This window comes from Bacillus rossius, chromosome 1 (assembly GCF_032445375.1).
Source record: "Bacillus rossius redtenbacheri isolate Brsri chromosome 1, Brsri_v3, whole genome shotgun sequence".
Taxonomy (NCBI): Eukaryota; Metazoa; Arthropoda; class Insecta; order Phasmatodea; family Bacillidae; genus Bacillus; species Bacillus rossius.
The window spans coordinates 264,590,275-264,608,486 of NC_086330.1; the positions used below are offsets into that span (position 1 = coordinate 264,590,275).

The 18,212-nt window shown below is 36.2% G+C and overlaps 1 protein-coding gene across 12 annotated transcripts in view; it reads left to right on the top strand.

The window, feature by feature from the left end:
• LOC134527552 (neuropathy target esterase sws) overlaps window positions 1-17,798 on the top strand; it is a 231,478-nt gene extending 213,680 nt beyond the window's left edge. For all 12 annotated transcript variants that reach the window (XM_063360331.1, XM_063360340.1, XM_063360330.1 and 9 more), the window contains 3 exons: window positions 5,986-6,181; window positions 9,621-9,703; window positions 16,637-17,798. In XM_063360331.1, the coding sequence (XP_063216401.1) occupies window positions 5,986-6,181; window positions 9,621-9,703; window positions 16,637-16,708 (351 nt within the window). In that variant the 3' untranslated portion in view covers window positions 16,709-17,798. The remainder of the gene's footprint in view (window positions 1-5,985; window positions 6,182-9,620; window positions 9,704-16,636) is intronic.
• Window positions 17,799-18,212: the final 414 nt, after the last annotated feature.

The window sequence follows — 18,212 nt, forward strand, 5'->3', positions numbered from 1 at the left end:
AGCAAACAATGGCTGTGACAGCTTTACTACATTCAATGACTTCACTACGTCCACTGAATTGTCTGTTTCCATTTGTTTTGTAACAATGTCCTGAAGCTGACCAAAACCAGCTGTTAATTCTTCAGTGCTTATGGAGTAGAGACTATGGACAGTTTTCAGTTTCTGCACCATTTCTGGGTTTAATTTAGCAAGCAACAAACTTTCCTGACTAAAAATTTGAATTGCTTCAAATCTCTTTCTACTTGGGTCAGTTGTCATGAGAGAGTTCAGTTTGGAAAGGGCTTGTGTTGCTGTTCTTGTGATGGACACTTTAGCTTCAGCAGCTTTAGCGGGGGGCATGTTAGACAAAGCTCTACTGGTTGCCTCAAAATAAATGCCACGAGTGATGTTTTCAAATTTTTTTTTTATACCTTGCAAGTCCCCATATAGTGAATGGGCAGTTGGATACAAAGAACCTTCAAGTTTCTGTATTAGCTCTACAAGGCTCTTGGCATGCTCTTTCACAAAGACAGCTTGACAAAGAATGAGAGAAATGTCATTTTCTGTGAGTGAACACAGAAACTCAACCCCTGAATTTTGTGTTGCCTTTAGTTCATCTGTTTTGCAGAAATCAACAATGTCATGTATGTAGTCTGCTACATAAAAAACGCTGTTGAACCAGGAATTCCATCTAGTAACAACAGGAAGTGGGAACAATGGACGTTTCTCTCCATGCTTTTCTTCAAGAAAGCTAGCATACAGGTGCCTTCTTTTCCTGGTGTTGTTGAACACATTTTTTATTTTGCTCATAGCATTGTTCAACTCAGGCAACTCTTTCACCCAGACATTGCCAACTAGATTTAACTTATGTGCCCAGCACTGGACATGCGTTAACTGGTCTCCAAGGATTACTTCGAGAGTACTAACAGCCTTGGTCATATAACGAGCAGCATCGGTTACTACTGAGAGCACATCACCATACTGTACATTGTACATTTTGAGTGAATCTAAAATTGCCCTCACACAGTTTGTGGCATTAGCAGCTTCAAGAAAGTGAACTCCTGCAACAAATATTTCTGGTTTATCCTGTTGAAGATTCAGAATTCTAAATAAAACAACAAATACACACCTACCCATTTTATCTGTTGTTTCGTCGCACAGTATGTCAATTTTTTTGTCCTTTAATGCAGTTTTGGCATCTTCAATTCTGCATTTGGCTATGTCCCCTACATATTTCTCACGGACTGTTCTCGCAAGTGGCATGTCTCCAGCACCTTCGATGTATTTGTTCAGCCATGCCCTGATATTAGGATCATCAAGCTTTTCAAGGGGTATATTTGCCTTTATAAAGGTCTCTGCTGTTTCCTTTATAAATTCCAACTTTTTGTCTTTTTGGACATTATTTTTTGCTGTCTGAAACGCTGAAGATATTGACGACTGGCGTTCAGACGCACTAGATGAGCCTTGCAATGAAGAGAGACGCTTCTTGTGTTTTTCACTGCCTACATGTTTTTCACATGAGTCTTTCCTATCCCAAGAGACGGTGACATTACAGTGACGACAAAAAAGTGTGGTTGAATCACTAGCATAAAGTCCGTGTTGAGAAAATTCAGAGGCTCGCTGTTTTGCAGTTACCGGCACTTTAGGCATTTTAATAGGCCTAATGTTTTAGCCGACCTTTAAATTGTACACCTTTAATTTATTTCACAGACGTTGAAAACTATCTGTAACAAAATTCGACCCGTTAAACTTTAACTTGCGCACAACAGAATGTTACGAATCGTCACCGTGTTTGCATTTTAAATTTGGTATTTGGTTAATAAAAATGGACGCAATGGACAAACAACGCTAAAGACTATATAAGAGAACAACGCTTCGAGAAACAACCTGCTGTAAACACCGTGATAATCGACTGTCCAGGCGAGCCGAATATCAAAATACAGCAAAACCCCTTATTTGCACTTTTCATGGGGACAAAGTAAAAAAGTGTAAAAAGCGGGAAAGTGTAAATAAAGGGAAAAGTAAGAAATACGTTAAAGTTAATTAAAATACAGTCGCATCCTGCCGCGTTCAGAACGGGCTACATTACACAGTAAAAATAAATAAAAAAGGGGCGCAAATTGATGAAAATTTACCGTCAATTGCGCGCCTTGCGCGGAGAAAGGTCATTGTACTCGATCATCTGTTGTTACAGTGCGGCCCAGTGCGGCGTCTGTTCTCTGAGCTGCGCATGCGCAGTATAACTCATTCAATGCTCCGCCCAGACTCGTGACCTTCCATCAGCAGCCAGCCAATAGAAGCGAGCCTAGCGGAAAAAAATATAAGCTCCACCTCCCGTGTACCAGTTTTGTCCAGTTCTAATACCAGTTTATTGGTATACGCACCCGCTTACTCGCTGCCGTGACATGTTCAAGTTTACGTTCATCTTGATGTCTTGATACCAATAATTAATAATTTACGATCCCCACAAATAAATGGTTAGTTTAAAAAATATGCGTCAACAGTATAATACTTCCGAAATTATATAATACGTATAAAACAGTTACCAAGATTCCACTCATTTTATCTTGTGAAGTTCATGTCTCGTACCAGTATTTCGGCTAAGTTGTGACATAAATACAGTATCAGCACTTACAATGTTACGATCAGCCACGTAATATTTCCGACATTTCCGTTACGTTTCTATATTCGTGAGTTTACGTTTTTCCCTAGTACATTAGTACATTAGATTGTCTCCTGCTGTAATTACTCGGACTTTTACACGCCTAGGCTTAAATTGTTACATGTTTAGAAATAAAAGCAACTTTTCATGTTATAAAATACACTGTGTGGGTAGTTATCTTTGGTTTTTTGTTGTTTCACGTTTGTTACTGTATTTACAAATTGAATTGCCGTGTTCGAATGAGGAAAATGTTCTGACTGTTCGCCGAAAATTCAAGGATTTCGCGTTATTATCCAAAATGTGAGAAATTCGCGTTATTCTTAAAAATGTACTCAAATTCGCGTAAAAATTCGTTTTATCGCAATCGCGAAATATGCATGTCTCTAGTTATGGCAGTCTCTTTCGTTTTTCAGTAATATCGGCCGAAAATTAACGAGCGTACTGTATCGTAAGTCGGCAGAAATGCCGATTCAACTAAATATTGGCAAAATCGGCTTCTTCAATACAGCTCTACATTTAATGACATGAGTAAACATATTTCAGACTTCAGGATATTGAAAAAGACTAATTTCCATGTAGGTTTATTGTGTGTATGTTTTTTTTGCAAATGTAAATTGAATGAAGTAAAATGTTATTTTTATTACTTTCAATTGATTAAACTTTAATGACCAGTTACAGATATTTATGACACTAATTTTGAGGTTAAGCAATTTTACTAAAGCATTCCAGCCAAGCAGGTTGCCAGCGAGAGACGCTTCTCTTCTGCTGGAAACACTATCTCCAATCGTAGAGCTAATTTAACTCCTGAACGTGCAGAACAAATTATTGTTCTGAATGATAGATTAAAGAATAGAATTTAATACTCTGTGACAATCTCTCTCAGAATTATTGTGCTGAAAAGTGGAAATGTTGAAACAATGTGAATGTACTTTTCAAACAACATGATTTTTGGTGCTAAGTTTGTTGAAGCTCAGTAAGGACTCCAGAAAAATTGACAAGGGTGAAATTTTTCCAAAGATATGTTACATTTACACAAACATATACTTGGTTATGTTAGTTGGATGATATCAGTTACTAATGAACCAATGGAAACAGGTAAGATTCAATGAAAAAAAATGTTATTTTTTTCTAGCAGTGCAAAATGTAAACACACTCTGTAAATAGTTACCCAAAATTAATAAGCCCACTTCATTTTAATACTTTATTCAAACATGATATTAAGTTTAAGATAAAAATAATTTCCCAAAAGTGTAACTGTACCACAAAAGCTCGAGCTCGGCTCGAAGTAAAATTCTTAGGCTCGCAGACCTCTAGCTTATTTATAGAAAAAATCCTAACCGCTAATCTGTACTAAAACTGAAATTTCTCAAGAAAAAATTGTTGTCTTTATATACACTTATACCAGAAATGTACCAATCTACATGTGATAAAGTCAAGGGACTTTTAGTGCAAGCAGAATACATCTCACTTACATTAGATATGTGGACATCATCTGTTAAAAGATTCGGGTTTGGGTTCGAGATTCGGCAATTCCAGTCGAGGATTCGAGTTAGGATTCGGATTCGAGGAAATCAGGATTCGCCCCATCCCTAGAAATTATTCTCATATTCCTAATAACATTTTACAGGCGTCACATTATTTATTCATACCCGCAGAGTAGCTCCCGTAAACGGGAAACTCTGGTACTGTAATGAAAACAAAGAAATTGATACTAGGGAGGCTTTGGCGGGATTCATTACTCGTGACGTCTTACGACTGAGTGAAACAAAGGTGGAAAAGGAAATGGGATGAACATACTATTTATTCTGCCTTTTCAACAGGTTTGAACACACATTCACGTAATTTTACGTAATACCAATGAATTGTGAATTGTTTTGTGTGTTCAATCCATTTAAATTCACTTGACTTGCGCAGTCTTTTATTGGAAATGAAATAAGAAATGGAACAGCGAAGCAGACTCGGTCTGGCAGCATGACCACCATCCCCTTTTGTTCGTTAAAAACTAAAAAGTAAATTTTGTATTTTGCCGTAATAATCAACATTTCAGTATGCTATTAAACATTACCGAACAAAATATTATCACTACATTAAAGGTAATGCTTTTAATAACTTTACCGTAATAACATGTATGTAAACAAAACCAATTTTGTAGGTTAGGTTTGAACGTATTTTATTATGTATTACGCTTACGTAATTTAAAAATTAAATACGGCAGTTTTTCTTTCAGGATAAATTGGAATTTCATATGACAGTTTTTATTCACAGTTTCGGTAATTGATAAAGGTTTTGGATGGTTGACTATCGGCTAGTCTAATATCTCTTAATGATTGCATCATGTTTGCTTTGTGTTCCGCCAAATCATTTTTCGTCCAAACAGGCAGACGCGTTTGGTATTTTTAAAACATTTAAACTAAAATAATGGCAGTGTGTGTGTAATGTTCAACATATAAAAATACAACTATCAATATCAAATTTTGTCTCCATACCAAATTGAGTTGTTACCGGTACCAAAAAATTTCTCATTTCTTTTTGAGAAATTATTTTTCTCGCTCGCTGTTCGAGAATGCCATATTTCTCGAAATTTTTCTCGAGGTTCGAGATCTCGCACAACACTAATTTATTGGTTTGTTCAGCATTTCTGTCATTTCTAAAGACATGGTATTGGTCTGTGAAATAGTGTGACATAATGCTACATATTTGCATTAAGCCAAGTCTCAGTTAGACAAATAATATTGAAATGTCAGCTAGCAATATTATCATAGAACTCAACAGACTTAGTCCTTAATCCTCTGACACTCTGATAGTAGATATCAAACTCCTTAATGTTTGACGTAAGGACGTGAGATTAAGGTGCTCCTCCGGACACCAGGGATGCTGAAGCACACACATTGGTTGATGCACGGCTAGGAGTGGGCCGTGGCTGAACGTTCGGCTCATCGTTAATTGTTTCGTTATTTAGAATCTGTTCCTGGTGTAGTTTGCCGTAAAAGGGGCTTATCATACAGCCACTAGGCCAATTGGAGATATAGTCAATGATTACTTTTTCCTGTACTTGAGGATCAAACCTAGTAACAAAAAGAGCCTTGGTTTTTAGGTAAGGAGGTTTTGAAATAGTTTTCAAAGATTTGGTGTTCCTGATGCCCACTTTCATTTGAGATTTTTTCTTCTCAGGTTCATGTTTCAATTCGTTGGTTGCAGTAATTCTTTTACTGGGCGCACGTTGCACAAAGTTTCTCTTAGGACTTGTTTTGCTGTGCTATGTGTAGACTTGGTGTAGTTTGTTTCTGTAACACAGTGACAAACTAGAGTTAAGCGATGGTGAACCTGACTGTGCAATCTTGCAGGATGTGGGCTACAACCACGGCAAGACGTACTTTGCCGGCCTGTTGAAAGCCGGAGCTTTGCCGCTCTTCAAGATGAACACGGAAACGATGCCCTCCAAGCGCACCCAGCAGAGTGTGCCCTCGGGCTACACGTTCACCGACCTGGCGCAGATGGTGTGCAAGGTCCCGTACAGCCGCACTTACGTCGACGAGTCTGGTGATTGTTCACTTTGAGTAAACTAGCTAAGAATTAGAGGACCTATATCACTAATATACCTGTGTGGTTCCCTGATTTTTCGGTTCCCTTTTCTGTTACCTTACGTAGTGATATGTTTATCATGTGAGAAAGGTAAACACACACACACTCTTTTCAATGTAACCAATGTCTGGTGATGTAATAATGCACGAGAAATGTATGACACAGAGTATAGTTACATTGAATTTCTTCAGAGTTAGGGTCAGAAAGATGCCATCTTAGTTTCAACACTTTTTTAAGACTATAATTTTATAAATTAATTTGTTGTTCTCTTTAAAGTAGGCCTGTGCGAAGCTTCGACTTTGCGAATCGAATCGAAGCTTGTTTCGATATTCGATTCGGCTTCGCCAGTAATTTGCTATTTGTTTCATTTGAAGCTTCGACGTGATGCAAAGCTTTGCGTAGCTCTTTTTTTTTTTTTTTTTTTTTTTTTAAAAAGTCTGTAAATACCGTTGTGCGAGAAAGTGCTACCTCAGTGAGTCCCAATACAGACTTAGTTTTCCCTGCAAATCATCAAACACGCTACGAATACGAATATTAATGGCCACGTAAATCGATTTTATTGAACAAATGAACATCGACAATCTCCAGTTGCAGCCACGTCCGTAGTTGCTACTTTGTTTTTAGTCGTGAGGTGTGAGGTGACGACAAAGAGTAAACATTCTCTTTACCACGTAAAATGGCTAGTTCAGGCCGAAGTTCTGATGAATCACCGGGTTCTTGTTTAAAGCGTAAAAGAACAAGTCTTATTTGGGATTATTTCACCGAATCGGGAAGTTCGGCGGCAATGTGTAACGAATGCAATAAAATCTTCTCGACGTCATGAGGCAAGTTTATTCACACTACCCAAGGTCAAACAAATTGTATAAAGAAAATTATGTCTATTAGCATATATCTGCTTTTTGTTTTTCATGGTAGTATTACCCTACAGTACACTAAGTATTCAATACTTTTGAAATTATATAATCTTTCTTTTTATATGTAAATATCTGTTTAGACCTAACTATAAAATAAACTTCTCTAATTTTAGGAGTAAAGATGCAAATGATATTGTGAGTACATGACCGCACTTTATTTGGAGGTTTCAATAATCCTTTTGCTTTTCAAAACAAGATTGTGCAAAAAAAAACTTTTTTTTTTGTGTTCGTTACCATTTGCGACTAAGAAATGCAAATAATGAAACATTTTATAGTATATTATCATAACATACAGAGACGTTTCATTTAATTTAAAATGGATAATTTTATAGAATATAATACGTTCTTCTGAAAACAATTAAATATAAATAAAAAAAAAGGTATTGTTAAATACCTCTCAACATATTTGATGATTCTGTGAAACAACACTGCAATACTTACAGTTAACCATTTGAACAGTTAGGTTTGCTTTATTTATAATACGATAAAATGGTTTCAATTATTGGAAGGATTAGATTGTGTTACGGTAGTTACTGATGAGAGGGGCACATCAAAACAAAAGTATTAAAAAATTTTCAAATGCATTTTTTTCTTACTTACATTTTTTCTAATTCTGTAAAATGGAATTGCAATAGTTTAATTAGTTTCCTGGTAATTTATCATTTTAATGTTTGGTTAGGTTTACTATATCTAAAATACCATTGTAACATCATGTGAATGGTTGGTTGGTAAGGTGTCTACAGTAAAAAAAAAATAATGTAAAATTTTAGGGATGGCTAGGTTACTTACATTTAGTGTTTTTGAAGGCAAATTTAAAATGACATTTGATATGTTTAACAATAATAACAAATCTTTAGATCTTTTTTTTTTTACTTAATTGCCTAAAAAACAAAGCACACTTGTAGTTCTAATGTAACTGCATACAAAAATGTTTTGCTTTATTCATTGTAATTTTTAGAATTCAATTTTTTTCTTAATACTGTGCTTTGTTACTATTAAAAATATAATTCAGATAAAATTTTGAATCAAAGCCTTACTATTACCTATTAATCCAGTATTTAATAATTTAAGTGTAATATTGCCTTGTCAAGAAATATATTCGCAATTCGATTCGGCTTTGCGAATATTTTTAGTATTCAATTCGATATTCACTTCGCATCCAAAAAACACTATTCACACAGGCCTACTTTAAAGTATAGTGTAATTAATTATAATTCCTGAAGTTTGTAGTTACTGGCAGTTTCAAACATTTTTAATATGATATCTGATTTAACAAAGAAGAAATTTCATATAATAACAAAAAAAATTGTAATGGCACAAACACAGTTGAAACAGTATACATCTTTCAATTTCTTTTGTTTATTGATGGTACTGTTTTTTTGCAGATTTTAATGTTAATATTTTGGCCGTTTGTATGTTAAAGGCCAATTCCATTATAAACAAAGGCAAAGAAAACATTTGATTATATAACAATGTACGTTAAAACTTTAGACTATAAAAAATATTACATTATATTGCAAGAAAAGTATACAAAAAGTGCCAAAAATGCTGAACCAGAAATTTAGAATCTATCTTTGCTGTCAGAATTTTGACGCCATCAATTGTTGGTCTACCTATTCCAAGGTTTAAGGTTACATTAAAAATGCTTTAAAAAAATAAAGTTTTATGCTAATACAAATAGTGTATGCCACTTCTCTGTGTTTTTTATTTGTATTTAATAACTAAATAATGACCCAGTTGATTTTGTTTTCACCATGAATCATTTAGAGCCATGTTTATACTAACTTTAAACAGTTTTTTCGAATCCAAAATTTTCGTCAGTGTTTTTATGTATGTGCAATGTATTCCAATTGTGAGCTAGCCAGAGGTTTTGATTGTTACACACTCGTGAATCTCACTATTCAGTCCTTGCTACTTGCAGTCAAGTGGCATGAAGTTTATTACAAATAAATGCTTCTGTCGCTCAAAGGTATTTTTTGTTAAATATTAATAATTTTCTTAACCAAGAATTTGTACATTTTTGTTTTTAGTTCATCTATATTGGTTAATACAATATTCTGATCTAAATTATGATGAAATTTAATTTTAACCTGTTAGGTCTTGTAAGGTAGAAGTTTTAGCTGTCTTGAATGCCAAGACAAATGAAATGGTAATTAAGTTTATCACTTATATCTAAGGCACAATTTGATAACCAAATTCAAGTTTCAAAAAGTGTTTGTGTAAAGAATGATTTAATGTTTGCAACATTTCTCATGCGCTATAATAATGCCACTTAGACCTTTTTTTTTTTTTTTAATTTAACTGATAAAAATTTTTTTTTGAAAGACTTGCAGAAACATCTGTCCAGTCATTCACATAAGTTTAGTGACATGGGCGAAGGTGATTAAGATTTTTCATGTAATAGCTTTAGTAGCTTTTTATTATATTGTCCTCACTCAAGTGGTTCAAGATTAAACCACCCTTACATTGTTTTTTGTTTCCAGACTCTTATGATGAGTATGAAGCAGACGAAGAAGATAACCACGAAAAAGGTTATGTCTCAGAGCCGTCTGCTTGCAATTTAGACGTAAGTGAAGAAAATCATTCAGTCGTAGCTGTGTGAATGGGTGGGTGTCAGATCTGATAATTGCACTATACACATGGGAATAATAACACTTTAAGGAAACAGTCACACCTTACTGTAACAACCCTGAAGAAACCGTAATTTGGGGGCACTTTGTAATCATCAACACTTGTAGGGCATTTTCTTCTCGTAGAATTCTGTTCCTCTCCCAAACACATAGTCACTTGAAACTCATCTCGAGACAGTTACAATGTCAGAGGTAAGCACTTATTAAAACTTGATAAACAAGGACTGCTGAAACTTTGGAATCTGAAAGTTTTCACACTCTACGTGACATTTGTTTAGAGTGTAAATTTAAATAACTTATTCTAGAAAAAAAAAACACCATTTATTAAGGAACTTGAAATTTCTTGACCCAACCCTGCAAAGTTACAGGTGCAACAGTAGCATGCAAATTTGAATTGTTCGCTCATTTTGCAATACTTCACTGGCTGACAGGATGTGTGATCACAGCACCATGATATTCAGATGCCCTGCAGGAAGCAGGAGACAAGCCAGCAACGGCTGATGCACATGGTGTACGACGAAACATAAGGGATTGTAACAGGAGTGCCATTTGCTAAGGGTGCTTTCACAACAGGCGTGTGCTGAATAGGAATACCTACCTTCATATATCTTGTCCAGCTGGACACGCAGCTCGCATTTCGCCGTACAGTTTCAAACCATATAGGGTGACAAATTCATATTAGTGCACTACTGTTCACACCTGTAACTTTGCAGATTTGCATTTCCAAACATATTTATTCCTTACCACTCATTAAATTAATGTCCAGTAATTTCCTGTCATATCTATACTAGGTATATAAAACTGTACACAAGAGTGTTTGTCTGTTGGTTTGTTCGAGCATCATGCAAAAACTGCTGGACTGATTTAGATTAAACTTCTTATGTTTAAAATATTATGATTAGATTTAAAACATGGTATATACCGTATTTACCCACATATGGGTTGCACATTTTATGTCTATTTTTAGTTTGAAAAGTGAAGTGTGATTCTTATGCAAATTTATAACGTTGGGTAAAAAAAAAAAAAAAAAACATTCTAATTGTGGTCTCTCTTGAGTATGTACTTATGTAAATAACTCTCCTGTGTTGGTTTTTAATAGGTATGTTACAAGAAAGTATAAATTGTTTAGTTAAAATATCTGAGCAGTGCGTGAAAAGTACTATAAATGGTGCCATTGTGCTCGCCTACCTAGCAGGCCACCGCGCCAGTCGCCCAGCCAGCACAGCCAGTGACGTGACTTGCTGGGCTGGCATTTGGCTGGAGGAGGGGAAATGTAAAAATAAACTAGCCGGTTTGTGTGAGTGTGTGTGGCCATGTAGTGGTGGTGACGGTTTTCCCTCCCTCTGAGAACTGGCACAATCTCCACGTGTCTATTTCGAGAGGTTTTTTAAAACGCAACTATACCCAACATAATTTTTTTCTGCGTGAGATTCCTCAGCTTCCAAATGCAACATTCTACGAGGGTTTTTTTTTTTCAACCTCCGATCGGCTGTAATAAAAAAACGGGAATGAATTGGAAAATTATTTTAATGTCAAAAGAAACGTACATCTTTACTCTATTTTTCCACATAATCACCGTGCAGATTGAGTCATTTATCGTACCGATGCACCAGCTTTCCAATACCCTCTGCATAAAATGATGCCTCATGCCTATTCAGCCACGTTTTAACAGTGCCCTGCAGTGTGATTACAGTTTCATTTCTCCATGGCATGCCCATTACTCGATACCCTAATCGCTCGTACTCGAATCGACACGTCTCGTAGTGTTTACCCCCTTCCACCAACCATGTGGAGCGGCCAACTCACACCTCAGTTAAAGCTTGGTTATGGGAATGTCAACATGGCTGCAACGATATACTGTACGGCGAAATTCGAGCTGCGTGGAGTCATCCGTTTCTTACAGGCAGAAGGGCACACTGCAGCAGAAATCCATCACCGAATGAGTGTTGTGTACGGTGAAAACTTTATGAGCGATGGCGTTGTGCGAGAGTGGTGTCGAAAATTCCGCGAAAGCTGTATTGATGTTCATGATGAAGGTGGCCAAGGAAGGAAGTCGGTAGCAACAGATGAAACAGTTCAGAGAGTTGATGCAGTTGTTCGTGAGAGACATCGATTCACGATTTCAGAACTGTCTGAACAATTTCCGCTCATTTAAAGGTCATCTCTATACGCCATTGTTACAGACAATCTCTGATACAGGAAAATCTGTGCCCGAAGGGTACCCAAGATGTTGACTGACATCAACAAGGAGCTGCGAATGGCATCAGCCTTGTCGTTTTTGCTGCTTACGCAGACGATGGTGAACACTTTTTGACTCAAATTGTGACAGGTGATGAAACATGGATTCATTTCGATAATGAAGAAACAAAACTTCAATCACAACAGTGGATGCACACCTATTCTCCAAACAAGCTGAAAAAGTTCAAACGGACATTCAGCTCCAAGAAAAAGATGGCTACAGTGTTCTGGGATCACCAAAGTGTGCTGCTGGTTGATTTCATGGAGCCAGGGACAACAATCAATGCTGCTGCATAGTGCGCGACACTACGACGGCTAAGACAGTTGATACGCAACACGCGGAGAGGAATGCCGACATCTGGTGTTGTTCAAAAAAAAAATAACCCTCGTATAACAAAACTACAACCATCCTTTGAAAGTCGCACTTCAAAGCTCCGGCATGAATTTCTCTCTGATTGTAACATGTGTGCTAGTTTTTATAAAAACTTACAAGAAAGGATTGCATGCTGCCTTTTTTTTATTTTTTGAATATTCTGGAAGAGGGCTGATTTTAAAAAATATATTAGCCGGGAAGGAATACACAGCTGACTTTTGTTATTAGGGGGCGTCATAAATCAGTAGTGGAAGGCGGAGAAAAGTGGGCTGGCTTCACTCCCTTCTACACAGTAATAAAGTAGCACAGAACGCAGGCAAAAATGGGATCGAGGGTTAACACCAGTGTCATATTTCTTACACACCAATAAGCTGAGACACGGAACAAAGATTTTACCTGTATTCTATTGTAGACAGATGTATGGTGCAACTCATATTCAAGGGAAACCCTTAAGACGAAAAAGTTGGATTTTTATGACCCAAATTATAGCTGCAACCCACTCATACGAAGGGGCGACTCTTTTGCAGGTAAATAATAAAACTACACTTTTCCACAATCAAGTGCAAAAAATATAAGGTGAGCTCCTATTTCAAGTTCTTTCATCTTAAAGGGGGGTAATTTTTGTTGTGGCCCTTGTGCTATATGCCACGCCACCATGAAAGATTAAAGGATTAAAAAAAAAAAAAAAAAAAAAAAAAAAATTGAGAGAATTCCTAAAAAGTTCCATGAGTTTCCGTTTGTTTGTTTCTAATGCAAATACAATAGAACCTAATTTTTACACATTACAAGGGGCCAGGGTAAACATATTTAAAAACCGGGAAAGTATTTTTATTCTCACTACGATTGAAACAATTATAACTTCATTATCTCAAATGGTATAAAACAATAAATCAGTCTAATTCAATCTTGCGGTAATTCACAATTTTTTAAGTTTAACATGAAAATTTTGGTTCTTTATTAAGATTTGTAAATTTTGAAGCATCTCAAGTGTCCACTCTTTAGGGTGACATTTTATTACACAATTCATATTTGGACTTGTGTATAATTGTGTGTTAACATTTAATTTATTTCAGATTTTTATCGGAAATAATTCTATTCAACAAACACAACAACTTTCAAAACGCTTGTTTACGTTTAGGAACAGAAAAAGTAAAAATATTTCTTTTGCAATGTTTGTAAATTCAGTGCTGCCAACCGCATTTCCAAAATAGTTCTAATGTGATAAAATGAACATTGCCGAACATGCACATGGACACCATTTTTCCAGAAATTTGGTACGTTGCTATAAAATGTAATTTAATAATGGCACAGTAATCTATTTTTTTTATGTAAAACATACATGTATAATTTATTTTCATGTATAATACATTAAAGTTTAAAGAGAAGAAATATCAAAATAACTTAACTTTCGCTTTTACATCACCAAGCCATGGCAAATTGCACGGAAAAAAAAATGTAAGTTGTTTACAATGGCAAACGAAACTGCAGTGACCATATGTGTACATAGTAATTAATAATAATTAATTTTTACTCTATTCGCTTTCAACTTCTATTGTTCCATCTCAACTTTTCTGATCATTTGCTATTAAATGCGTTCAAATAAAGCAGGAAAGCAATGCCTTAATACCATAAGGAAAATGACTGTGCAAGTAAAAAAAAATATGTTGATCACGGGAATTTGTAAATCCCGGGAACGTAAAAATGAGCTTTTACTGTATACAGTTATGCTCTTAACTTAATGAAATTTGGCTCACTTGACCTCTGAAATACGAGGAAGGTCACTGTCTAGGTGAGATTTCGAGAAGACAACCCCTAAAGCAGAATTTGAAGCTAGGTGGAGGGGCCTCGACCTAACTCCACCAAGCGCATATCAAAAACACAGAGAAAACTATCGGGTTCCTAAAATTAGGAATGAAGGCAAGTTCTAAGTAGTATTGGAACACATGAGTACCAAAAATATAAGCTTCTTTATTATGTCAGTATAAATGCAAATATAACATAATATTTAGTATCAAACACAATAAATACAAGTATGCATATGAAAGCACGCAGGTACATTAAGTGGCAAACATAGGTAAATCAGAATCCTTGATTCGCATACAAGCACTGCGAACCAGTGACGTTAAAGCCGAGAAAGGAACTATTTTCTTTAATGCCAAATTAATACAAGCCAAAAGAGTACAATGCAATAATAATTTCAATGATTTGTGTAAGTACAGCCCACGGCAATAAAGGGGCAATAAATACATTTATAACACTAGCCATACAAGGCAAACAACAGCGACGCGTCGCTTTAACAAGAAAGATGAAACAATGGTAGCAAAATAGACGGCATAGTGGCTAGGCTCTTAGTGAACGGCGTTATAATATGCTAAAGGTATTGAGCGTACTCGACATGAAAAGCAAAGAAGTAAATAATGACCTACATTGAGCTGAAAGCTCCAAGCAAACGGTAACAATTTATGTTAAGGGTCAAACAGGATTACAGCGCACCCACCACGCGCAAGCAAGAATTTGGAAGATTAATCATCATCGCCGAATACGTACCACACTGAGAGCCCAGCCAGCCGAATGACTGTCACGAGGTAGAAAGAATCCACAACAGTGAGCACACAGCCCAAGCGAGCGGGTACTTATACCAAGGCCGCACTACCCACTAGGGAGCGCTGGTGAAGAAGCGGGGAGGAAAAATTAGGGGGAGGAAGGGGAAGTTGGAAGGGGAAGACCTACTTGGAGAAAGGGGAAAGGAGGGGAAGGAGTGCTAGGCCGTGCAAGGAAAAGGTGCCAACTATTCTTGATGAAATTTTTCATTTCATTGTTGATGACGTGTGCGTATCCATGACAACGACCGTGGCGCACCCATGAGGAGAGGCATGTGTAGTGAGCAGTGTGAGTGTGTTCTGCCTGCAGACTGCCGTAGTGAAAATCTCCGGCTAGTTGTATGTGTATAATTGAATCTAAGCTGTTATTTTATATCCCCTTGGTGAAAGTTATTTAACCTTAATTCACTGGTTGTTAAGAACTGCTGCTGTGACACATTTTTGGAATGTAAGTTCAGAGCTCTAGTAGCATGATCTATTATCCTGTCGATCAAGTGCAGTTATTACTGTATTCAGAGCACAGCAGCAGGGTTAGATCCTGGAACTCTCCTCTTGTAATGAATATTGAATTTTTGATGTCCAAAACTTAATTACACGAGTACTCTTGGTCATGAGCAAACATGTCGGTCGACGGTTTACAGCTTCATGGGGCTGTAGGAGGCATGGGAGGGGCAGAGACATAATTACGGTTTTTATACAATTATGGTGATACAAATGGCAGGACTCTAAAGCTTAGATGAAGGTTGACCGAGGAACTGGGGATAGTGAAGAAGTTGCTGGGCGTAGTTTATAGTTTTGCCAGTAATAACTAGAGACAAGATTTTATTGTTTTATTTTTAAGCAAATTTTGTTTTTGAAACTGGAGATCCGGTTTTGTTGATTTCATTTTTTATCAAATCTAGGTATTTATAAAAAATAGCATATTACTGAATAATTATGATACTTATATGTGTCATGATAATTATTTCTCCAAAAGAGTTATTTTGACTGATACATAATGCTGTTTTTCAGCATAAGTAGTTCTGATTGACAATGCTGTTTTTTTTTTCATGATTTTAATTGCATTTTGGTGCCTTGTGGTGTATTAATTTGAATTTCTGTGTTATATGGTGTATTGAAATGCATTTAGGTGTTATAACAGTTTTGTCACAATTCACCATATAATCTTGTCCCTAGTAATGACAATGTTACACCATAGTCATACGATGCATGCAAAGAAACCAGGGTTAAACTTGGTCTCGGTGGATTATGGATGTTGTGCTAGACAGAAAGATAACCTGCACCCTGCAGAGGTACTACTGCAAAGTGGATGGGAAGTGTATGGCTAAAGAATGATGACACTGCGGGACATGGCAGTTGACGTGCTCAGGTACGCTGCCATTCGAGAGGGAGGTTGATTAAACAGAAGGTAATTTAACTCCAGCATGTGCTGAAATAGGCTTATTGTAGGTGCATGAGCTGGAAACTTGAGGAACAGGTGAAATGTGACTTAAAATTTTGGTTAGTAAAGGAACATGCATGTTGCTTCAGTGAAGAGACTAAATAAACACCCCTAGAAAATGATTCATATTTAGATGAGCTTTGACAATATTAAGTGGCACCAGCTAAACAATGTGTAATTGTTCAGATTAATTGAGGGAGCGATGTTTGTTTTACAGGATGAAAGGCTGCCGAGGAAGAGACCAGGTGGCTCTTTGTCAATATCGGAAGAAGATGACGAGCTTGAGTAAAGAACTGAGAGGCTCCTGATCACACACTGCTAGTCATTTCGTGACGACCACTGGCCGTGTCGCTCTCCAGTTACGAGAGACTGTGTCATTGCTCGTCTGCGCAGTGGCCAACAGCAGGGATCGAGAACGGACTGCTGTTTCTGCGTGCGAGGTAGTACATGCAGTCTTGGACAGCACTGAGACCTCTTGCATCACTGTCTGTACTAAACATTCTTAAATACCTGTAGGACTGCTGGAAATTTGCGAACGTTCGTCTTAAAAAGAGAGATCACAAAGTCAAATAAGTTCTGTGATTACACTGAGCCTTGCTTTGCTGTGTACGTACAAGGACATCAAGGAAATTCTGTGTTGTTTTGCGTAGTTAGTACTCAAATTCTCATCTGATAAGTGATTTTGTAAATCTGATGATTAAATGATGTAGTTAGATACAACAGTTAATAAACATTCTGGGTAATATTTTTCTAATGGTCGTGTATTTTATGAGTGCTTTTACTGGGAAACTTGATGCCAAAGATTTAGTTATACTGAATGAATGGATTCTGTTGTGAAAATTATGTGATATGGTTTGTGTTAAATGCACAAGTTGGCATTATTGTAGTTTTTTAATCATTAATATAAGATCTGAACATGAGCAGCTTCTGAGTTGTGTCACTGTTTGCAGAAGACTAGTGACAAGTGGTCGCAAAATCGTTTGGATTGTGTCAACATTTAAAAAAATATATTTGCTTGGTTGATGTTTCGGTATAATATTTCTAACTAATATTAATTTTCTCTAGTGGGAAAGATACTATTGTGAGTGATGTGTAGCATAAATTTAATCAGTACAAAGTGTTGAGATTTTTCAAATATAATTATGTCATTGTTTTTTTTTTATTTAATGCCTCAGTATAAGGCAACGAATCAAAAGAAATCAATATAAATATCACATATCTTAAAGGTTATGTCCATGATTTTTCAGTGTTTATCCTGTGGTATGTAGTACCAATATGTGATTGATGCTGCTTGTATTTTTTTTATAATGCACAAGGGCTTGTATTCTAGTCATATTTAGATTGAATCAAATATGACAAAATAAATTTTCCTATATAAACTGTTTTTTCTTGTAACTTTCTAATCAAGAAGCAGACCTACCACTTTCCAGAAATCTATCAGATTTTTTTTTAGCAACACTCTTCTCCCTCCTAAATCAACACCATAAGTATGTTTTACTCACCATCTCTTTTGCTCCCTTGTGAGTTTTAAGAGTATGAACCTAGGTTAAAAAGGTAAAAAGAGTTTGTAACTCTCCTGTAGACAAGAGAAGACTTGAGGTGGTTTTTTTATTACTTTTATTTTACGTGACACAAATGCAAATGTCTTGAAAAATACAATTGCGAATTAATATTCATCTGATGGTGAAACTGCTAACGTAATACCTAATATTGTGTCATAAATGATGAGAGCTTAATGAAATTGTATGTTGTATGTGTTTTAATTAGGGGTGTGCGGGAATAGGTTTTTGTAC